General features: G+C 49.2%; 1 protein-coding gene across 1 annotated transcript; it reads left to right on the top strand.

The window, feature by feature from the left end:
- Positions 1 to 2,199: 2,199 nt before the first annotated feature.
- TCHH (trichohyalin) lies at positions 2,200 to 9,060 on the top strand. The gene is made up of 2 exons (XM_063626205.1): positions 2,200 to 2,337; positions 3,202 to 9,060. Exons 1-2 carry the CDS (start codon positions 2,200 to 2,202, stop codon positions 7,885 to 7,887), a joined length of 4,824 nt encoding a protein of 1,607 aa, XP_063482275.1. The 3' UTR covers positions 7,888 to 9,060.
- Positions 9,061 to 9,360: the final 300 nt, after the last annotated feature.

The raw sequence follows: 9,360 nt of genomic DNA, 5'->3' as shown, positions 1-9,360 counted from the left end.
TCTCATTGCCCTAGAATTGAAGCAACTGCTTCTGGCAGGGCTTATGAGCAGCTCACCATGGACTGTCACATCCCATGGAGAAATTAATTGGTTTTCATCACTTTATTTCAAAGTTTCTGCTTAATCCCAAACTAGAGATTGTATCTTTTATAAAGCAAATGGCTTAGAGTTTACTCCTTTGTAATGAAGTAATAATCAATTAAGATTGTGAACATTTGGCCGGGCGCGGTGGCTCACGCTTGTAATCCCAGCACTTTGGGAGGCCGAGGCGGGCGGATCAGAAGGTCAGGAGATCGAGACCACAGTGAAACCCCGTCTCTACTAAAAATACAAAAAAAAAAAAATTAGCCGGGCGTGGTGGTGGGCGCCTGTAGTCCCAGCTACTCGGAGAGGCTGAGGCAGGAGAATGGCGTTTACCCGGGAGGCGGAGCTTGCAGTGAGCCGAGATTGTGCCACTGCACTCCAGCCTGGGCGACAGAGCGAGACTCCGTCTCAAAAAAAAAAAAAAAAAAAAAAAATATTGTGAACATTTAATACCTTTGTTTTATTATTTAATTTAGTTTTAACAATTAAAGAAAATTGGAGATTCTGCCAAATATTCTACCGTACCATGTTAGGTGGGGCCAGTACCCTGTCAGGAGGCAAGGTCTGTGAACCTCGTGCCAAATAGCTACGTGAGCAAATAGTGAGATAAACAAGCCATTTGTGGAGACAGAGGTGGAGCTGGGCTTGGTTAGGAATGAATCAGGCCATCCCACAGAGTGGGTGTCTCCTTCCCAAGTTGCTTTCCAGGGCACAATTAAAACCTCTATAAAAGGCCCAGCTCCCAGTTACCCAGTACACTTGCCTGTGGTGTCAGCGAGCATTCGACTTCTTCCTCTGGTGAAGTAGGTAAGTCCCATTCTGTGGGATAGTGGTCTTCTTTATGATTCTCCATTTTTATAGCTATTTCAGATGTTGGGATATGGGGGGAGGTTCTATGTGCCAGAAGGTATCAGTATTTTGCAGGGATAAATAAACTTTCACTAACTCTATCCCATCTTCTTATGGTTGGAGCCATCACTTGAACTGAAGCGTGACCCTTCTCCCTGGGCTCTGAACTCTATACTTTTGCACATCAAGGATGATCATGTGTGGCTCTGACAGGGTTCATCTTCCTAAAAACTGCTATCTCAAAAGTTTGCCAGCCCTCTGTTCTCTTTTACGTTGGTTCTACCTAATATGGGCCATCTTCATACAGTCACAGCATTTAAGGTATTGGAGTTGAGAAGTACATAAAGAAGTTAGCTAGATGAACCACTACACTTATCCCACCAGCAAAGCCATTCCATGTATTCTTATAACATTGATCTACTGCTGGCTAATGTTTTATAAAAAGCCAAGATTCCAGTGATGCATTTGGGTTTAACAAAACCAATATCATTCACAGTTTTCTGGATTCAGTTTGGTTTAGAAAGGACCTCTCAGAAGCTTTCAATACTTCGATATCCGAATATCTGTACTATATCTGAGTTGAGGCAGGTAATGTACAGTCTCTGTTTTCTGCATGTGTGTATCTGAGTGTTACAATGCCATCTTTTGACTAGGAAGAAGTACTATTTAATCTTCGAATTGCTGACTTACAAATTACATTCTGTAAGAGTTCCTAAATCCTTTATGGACTGTAATGTTGAGGAATCATTTATATTCCCTTTTCATTGTTCTATTTTCACCAACTGTTTTGCTGACACGGCCTCTATCCACTTTAAGATACTCTCAAGTTTTCCTTCACCTTTTGGCTTTTACCTGTCCTCTTTGCTCAACTTTAAAGGAAGATGTGTAGAAATATATAAAATTTTAATTTCTGCACTCCTCTCTTTATTTTCTACTCTGAAATACGGTAGAGAGCTGGAAGAAAGAGAGAAGAAAAGGACATAGATAATCCACATTGGGTGGACAATCAAAAGCTGACAACAGGATAGTCTGAAGATGATTCCCTGGCTTGGAATTTCTCAGGATCGCTCTTTCTCTTTCTGATACAATATTCAAGGTTTAAAATGCTCTGAAAGTCCAGGTTGAAAATACTGCTATAAATCCAAATTATTTAGGGATCTGCCTGAAATAGTGTGAATGAAGCCTTCCCAAGAGCAGAAACGGGGTTTTGATTCTGGATCTTATTTTATTGTTCTAGGTTTACTTGAACTTGAAGGAAAGAAAAAAATGTCTCCACTTCTAAGAAGCATCTGCGACGTCACTGAAATTTTCAATCAATATGTCTCACATGATTGTGATGGAGCAGCATTAACTAAGAAAGACCTGAAGAACCTCCTTGAAAGGGAATTTGGAGCTGTGCTTCGGGTAAGAACTAACAAGAAAATGAGATCTACTGACTTGAGGCTATGAGATTTATTCTCAGAGGAGACGAGAGCAAGGAATGGTGGCTTTATATTCATTTTACACCACAACAGGTCTACACTACATCCCCCATTCATTTCTGAGTCAAAAGGTACTTACTTGACATTGTAGTCTGAATAATAAAGTATTTCATGTACTTGATGGCATGGCCATGTGAACGAGCTCTTCATGGGACATTACCACAAAGGATGTCAAATCAAACTAGACTTGGAGGAACTTAAATTTGTTTCCAAATTTCAAAACTGAGATCAGCCTGATCTCTATTAAAATGGTGCTACCCGTAAATGTTTTGTTCTGTTTTCTAATGTGGAATAGAAACCAAATCAAGAATACTGGCTGCTTCAGACAGAAATGGCTACTGCAAATCTTCATAAATTTCTATTGTATCTCTCTCAAGGATGAGTTCATTCTTTCTCAATTAAAGAGAACTTGTGTTATTCTTTCTTGATGTTGAGTAGCTTTGTTAATTTTACACACAAGTTAACAATGCTGTTTTGAATCTTCACCTCAAGCTCTGCCTCTAAGGTGCGCAGGCTTACCTGCTATTCTACTTTGTGTCTCTCTTCCTGCATCCTTCAGTTTGATCAGCACTAAATTACGAGATGCAAAAATTTCAAACGAATATATGCTTTAAAGTGAGGGTTCACATTTTACATGGGGACAAGACTTGATACACACTGGACATTTTTCTAATTGCTCTGAATGTCTCTTGAATGTCAGCATAGCATAAAATATATCATGTGTGAATACAATTTTACCACCTGTAAATAGTGCATTGTGAAATTTTTGTTTTCACCATTTTTATAGAGACCACATGACCCCAAGACGGTAGATCTGATCCTGGAACTTCTGGATCGTGACTGTAATGGGCGTGTCGATTTCAACGAATTCCTCCTATTTATTTTCAAAGTGGCTCAAGCTTGTTACTATGCTCTTGGCCAGGCCACGGGACTGGATGAGGAGAAGCGAGCCCAGTGTGACGGAAAGGAGAGCCTGTTACAAGATCGCAGGCAAGAAGAAGACCAAAGGAGGTTCGAGCCCCGGGACAGACAACTGGAAGAAGAACCTGGGCAACGGCGCAGGCAGAAGAGGCAGGAACAGGAGAGGGAGCTCGCCGAGACAGAGGAGCAAAGTGAGAAACAACAGCGACTTGAGCAGCGCGACAGGCAGCGCCGCGACAAGGAGCTGTGGCTGCAAAGGCGAGAACGGCAAGAACAGGAAGAGCGCCGTGCAGAGGAAGAGCAGCTGCAGAGGCGCAAGGGTCACGAAACTGAGAAGTTTCCAGACGAAGAGCAACAGCGAAGGCGGGAGCTGCAGGAGCTGAGGAGGGAGCGCCACGAGAAGCAGCAGCAAAGGCGAGAGCGGCAAGAAAGAGTGCTCCAGGAGGAAGAAGAGAAAGAGTGGAGGAAGCGCGAGAGAGTGCTCCGGAAGGAAGAAGAGAAGCTGCAGGAAGAGGAGCCGCAGCGGCAAAGAGAGCTCCAGGAGGAAGACGAGCAGCTACAGAAGCTGGAGCGGCAAGAGCTGAAGAGGGAGCGACAGGAGGAAGAGCAGCAGCAGCAAAGGCTGAGGCGCGAGCAGCAACTAAGGCGCGAGCAGGAGAAGAGGCGCGAGCAGCAGGAGGAGAGGCGCGAGCAGCAGGAGGAGAAGCGCGAGCAGCAGCTCAGGAGCGAGCAGTTGGAGAAGAGGCGCGAGCAGCAGCTGAGGCGCGAGCAGGAGGAGGAGAGGCTCGAGCAGCAGCTGAGGCGAGAGGAGGAGGAGGAGAGGCACAAGCAGGAGAGGCGCGCGCGGCTGAAGCGCGAGCAGGAGGAGAGGCGCGATTGGCTGAATCGCGAGGAGGAGGAGAGGCGCGAGCAGGAGGAGAGGCGCGAGCAGCGGCTGAAGCGCCAGGAGGAGGAAGAGAGGCTCGAGCAGCGGTTGAGGCGCGAGCAACTAAGACGCGAGCAGGAGAGGCGTGAGCAGGAGAAAGAGAGGCGTGAGCAGGAGAAAGAGAGGCGTGAGCAGGAGAAAGAGAGGCGTGAGCAGCTGCTGAAGCGCGAGGAGGAGGAGCGGCTCCAGCAGGAGGAGAGCCGCGATCAGCGGCTGAAGCGCGAGGAGGAGAGGCGCGAGCAGCGGCTGAAGCGCGAGCAGGAAGAGAGGCTCGAGCAGCGACTGAAGCGCGAGCAGGAAGAGAGGCTCGAGCAGCGACTGAAGCGCGAGGAGGAGGAGAGACTCGAGCAGGAGGAGAGGCGCGAGCTGCGGCTGAAGCGCGAGGAGCGGGAGGAGAGGCGCCAGCAGCAACTAAGGCGCGAGCAGCAGGAAAGGCGCGAGCAGCGGCTGAAGCGCGAGGAGGAGGAAGAGAGGCGCAAGCAAGAGCTGGCTGAGGAGAAGCAGGAACAGGCCCGGGAGCGGATTAAGAGCCGCACCCCGAAGTGGCAGTGGCAGCTAGAAAGCGAGGCCGACGCACGGCAAAGCAAAGTCTACTCGAGGCCCCGCAAGCAGGAAGGGCAGAGGCGCTGCCAAGAGCAGGAGGAGAAGAGGCGGCACCGGGAGCGTGAGCTGCAATGGCAGGAGGAGGAACGGGCTCACCCGCAGCAGCAGGAAGAGGAGCAGCGCCGGGATTTCACATGGCAGTGGCAGGCGGAGGAAGAGAGCGAGAGGGGCCGTCAGAGGCTGTCCGCCAGGCCCCCATTGCGCGAGCAGCGGGAGAGGCAGCTCAGGGCCGAGGAGCGCGAGCAGCGGGAACAACGGTTTCTCCAGGAGGAGGAGGAGAAGGAGCAGCGGCGCCGCCAGCGACGCGAGAAGGAGAAAGAGCTGCAGTTCCTGGAGGAAGAGGAGCAGCTCCAGCGGCGGGAGCATGCCCAACAGCTCCTGGAGGAGGAGGACGGCCTCCAGGAGGATCAGGAGAGGAGGCGAAGCCAGGAGCAGCGCCGCGACCAAAAATGGAGGTGGCAACTAGAAGAAGAAAGGAAGAGACGCCGCCACACGCTGTACGCCAAGCCAGCCCTACGAGAGCAGCTGAGGAAGGAACAGCAGCTGCTGCAGGAGGAGGAGCTGCAGAGAGAGGAGCGCGAGAAGAGAAGGCGCCAGGAGCAGGAGAGACAATACCCCGAGGAAGAGCAGCTGCAGCAGGAGGAAGAGGAGCTGCTGAGAGAGGAACGGGAGAAAAGAAGACGCCAGGAGCCCGAAAGGCAATATCGGGAGGATGAGGAGCTACAGCAGGAGGAAGAGCAGCTGCTGGGAGAGGAACGGGAGAAGAGAAGGCGCCAGGAGCTGGAGAGGCAATATCGGAAGGAAGAGGAGCTGCAGCAGGAGGAAGAGCAGCTGCTGAGAGAGGAACGGGAGAAGAGAAGGCGCCAGGAGCGGGAGAGGCAATATCGGGAGGAAGAAGAGCTGCAGCAGGAGGAAGAGCAGCTGCTGAGAGAGGAACGGGAGAAGAGAAGGCGCCAGGAGCTGGAGAGGCAATATCGGGAGGAAGAGGAGCTTCAGCAGGAGGAAGAGCAGCTGCTGAGAGAGGAACGGGAGAAGAGAAGGCGCCAGGAGCTGGAGAGGCGATATCGGGAGGAAGAGGAGCTGCAGCAGGAGGAAGAGCAACTGCTGAGAGAGGAACGGGAGAAAAGAAGGCGCCAGGAGCTGGAGAGGCGATACCGCGAGGAAGAGGAGCTGCAGCAGGAGGAAGAGCAGCTACTGAGAGAGGAACAGGAGAAAAGAAGGCGCCAGGAGCGGGAGAGGCAGTATCAGGAGGAGGAAGAGCTTCAGCGCCAGGAGAGGAAGCGGCGATACCGGGATGAGGATCAGCGCAGTGATCTGAAATGGCAGTGGGAACCAGAAAAAGAAAATGCAGTTCGTGATAACAAGGTTTACTGCAAACGTAGAGAGAATGAACAGTTCAGGCAGTTGGAAGATTCCCAGGTGCGCCACAGACAATCCCAGCAAGATCTGCAGCACCTGCTAGATGAACAGCAAGAGCGAGATCGTGAGCAAGAGAGGAGGCGCTGGCAGCAGCGCGACAGGCATTTCCCAGAGGAAGAACAGCTGGAGCGAGAAGAGCAAAAGGAAGCCAAAAGGCGCGACAGGAAGTCCCAAGAGGAAAAGCAGTTGCTGAGAGAGGAAAGAGAAGAGAAGAGACCCCGTCAAGAGACAGACAGAAAATTCCGCGAGGAGGAACAGCTGCTCCAGGAAAGGGAGGAACAGCAGCTGCGCCGCCAAGAGCGTGACAGAAAATTCCGCGAAGAGGAACTGCGCCGTCAGGAACGAGTGCGCCGCCAAGAGCGTGACAGAAAATTCCGCGAAGAGGAACTGCGCCGCCAGCAACAGGAGAGAAAATTCCGTGAGGAGGAACAGCAGCTGCGCCGCCAAGAGCGCGAGCAACAGCTGCGTCAGGACCACCACAGAAAATTCCGCGAGGAGGAACAGCTGCGCCAGGAGAAAGAGGAACAGCAGCTGAGCCGCCAAGAGCGTGACAGAAAATTCCATGAAGAGGAACAGCAGGTGCGCCGCCAGGAACGAGAGAGAAAATTCCTGGAGGAAGAACAGCAGCCGCGCCGCCAGGAGCGCCAACAACAGCTGCGCCGAGAGCGCGACAGAAAATTCCGCGAAGAGGAACAGCTGCTCCAGGAAAGGGAAGAACAGAAGCTGCACCGCCAAGAGCGTGACAGAAAATTCCTAGAGGAGGAACAGCAGCTGCGCCGCCAGCAGCGCGAACAGCAACTCCGCCATGACCGCGACAGAAAATTCCACGAAGAGGAACAGCTGCTCCAGGAAAGGGAAGAACATCAGCTGCACCGCCAAGAGCGTGCCAGAAAATTCCGCGAAGAGGAACAGCAGCTGCGCCGCCAGGAACTGGAGAGAAAATTCCGTGAGGAGGAACAGCTGCGCCAAGAAACGGAGGAAGAGCAGCTGCGCCGCCAAGAACGCGACAGAAAATTCCTAGAGGAAGAGCAGCTTCGTCAGGAAAGGAAAGAACAGCAGCTGCGCCGCCAGGAGCGCGACAGAAAACTCCTCGAGGAGGAACAGCTCCGCCAGGAGAGGGAGGAACAGCAGCTGCGCAGCCAAGAGCGTGACAGAAAATTCCGCGAGGAGGAACAGCTCCGCCAGGAGAGGGAAGAACAGCAGCTGCGCCGCCAACAGCGTGACAGAAAGTATCGCTGGGAAGAAGAGCAGCTCCAGCTTGAGGAACAAGAAGAGCAGAGGCTGCGGCAGGAGCGAGACCGGCAGTACTGGGCGAAGGAGCAGTTTGCCACGCAGGAGAAGAGTCGTCGTCAGGAACAAGAACTATGGCAAGAAGAAGAGCAGAAACGTCGCCAGGAACGGGAAAGGAAACTACGGGAAGAACACATCCGCAGCCAGCAGGAGGAGGAACAGAGGCGCCGCCAAGTCGGGGAGACACAATCCCAAGAAGGGAAGGGCCATGGGCGGCTTCTAGAGCCCGGCACTCATCAGTTTGCCAGCGTCCCAGTGCGCTCCAGCCCTCTCTATGAGTACATCCAAGAGCAGAGATCTCAATACCGCCCTTAAGAGATGTTGCCAATATCCTGACACCTGCCAAAGCTTCGAGCACGGGAAAATGAGAAACACTGGGTACCAAGTGATAACCGAGATGTTTCTGGTTGTGGGAAAACTCTCTGATATTAGAATGTCTTTTCTTCCAAAATCTTAAACTACACTCATTTTATGTACTTTGTACTCCTGCTTTTTATTCTTCCTCAAGTAGTTCTTTACTGCAAGATGTCTTTCTTTTGCTCTTTGATGCAGATGTGGTGTGCATTTAAAAAATATAAAAATCATTTAATTTGTTTAAGAAATTTTGTTTGAGGAACATGTTCATTTATTGCTTTGAGAAATAACAAGAATAATAGGATGATTTCAGATTCTAAACAATGGGTTCGTTTGTTTAATGACTGACCCATCTTGTGGAAAGTGCAGATACTTTTAATGTTCAAGTTGCTATTTCTTCTTGAACCTAAATTGATCATTGCCTCCAAACAGCATTTCATCTTTTGTGGCATGATTAGCACAAATTCCAGGTAACTAAATTTTTATAACCCTTGAATAGTGCAGGGGGAGTGACCTCTGCATAAAAACTTGCTGTGAAATCAGCCCATTACTGGAAGAAATATCTGTTAAGAATAGGTTTAGCTTTGAAGATTTAGAATTCAAATTAGATTTTTTTTTACACTCAACTCCACTTAAACACATAATCTTATGAAGAAATAATGAGGTGTTTCTCAAACAATTTCAGAGTTCAAATTTTAAAACTATGTCTGTTGTAGTCTATAGTGTTCATTCTACTTCCCCAAGTTTTCATGAGTTTGAGAATATTACGAACATTTGTTAATTTTAGCATATTAGAAGGAAGCTGCTCAGAATCCCATAAACATCTGTCTTACTCTAGGGCCAATAAGAGATCACATAGAGCATGTTGGGGGTGTAAAAGGGAAAAATGTGTGAACACAGGGGCAAATATCTAGAGGCCCTTTGAGAAGACCCATTTGCCCACAATCATTTGAGGCCTATTGATAATACCTTAGATATATTCTTGTTGAAATAATTGGACTGTGAAAAATTAATAATAAAAGTTTGGCAAGTAACTACTTTTGTCTGTTTTAACTCCATCAATCATAACTCAAGATCTCATGGTCTGGAAACTAACACAAGTTCCCAATCACATAAGGGCATTTTGTTACTTATCTATGTCCAAATATGAAAAAAGAGGGGAGTGAATTCTTTGTTTCCCGCCCCCCCCTTTTTTTTTTTTTTTTTGCAGTTAGGCTGAACTCTATTTCCATCCCCACACTGAGATTCTCTTCCAGAGTGTTTTTGTTCTTGACCCCACAGCTTTCTATGCCATTTCTTGCAGCAACTCACTGGTCATGACAAATACTGGTGCTCCCAATATTTGTTAATATTTCCTTTAGAGAATGCAGCAACTTCTTAGTCTCTGATGTCTGATGAGCCAATGATAGAAAATGGCCTGAAACTTCAGATCAG

The sequence above is a fragment of the Symphalangus syndactylus genome, chromosome 12 (assembly GCF_028878055.3).
Source record: "Symphalangus syndactylus isolate Jambi chromosome 12, NHGRI_mSymSyn1-v2.1_pri, whole genome shotgun sequence".
NCBI lineage: Eukaryota > Metazoa > Chordata > Mammalia > Primates > Hylobatidae > Symphalangus > Symphalangus syndactylus.
The sequence above is the reverse complement of the archived record's forward strand: the minus strand, read 5'-3'. Positions and strand labels throughout refer to the sequence as shown.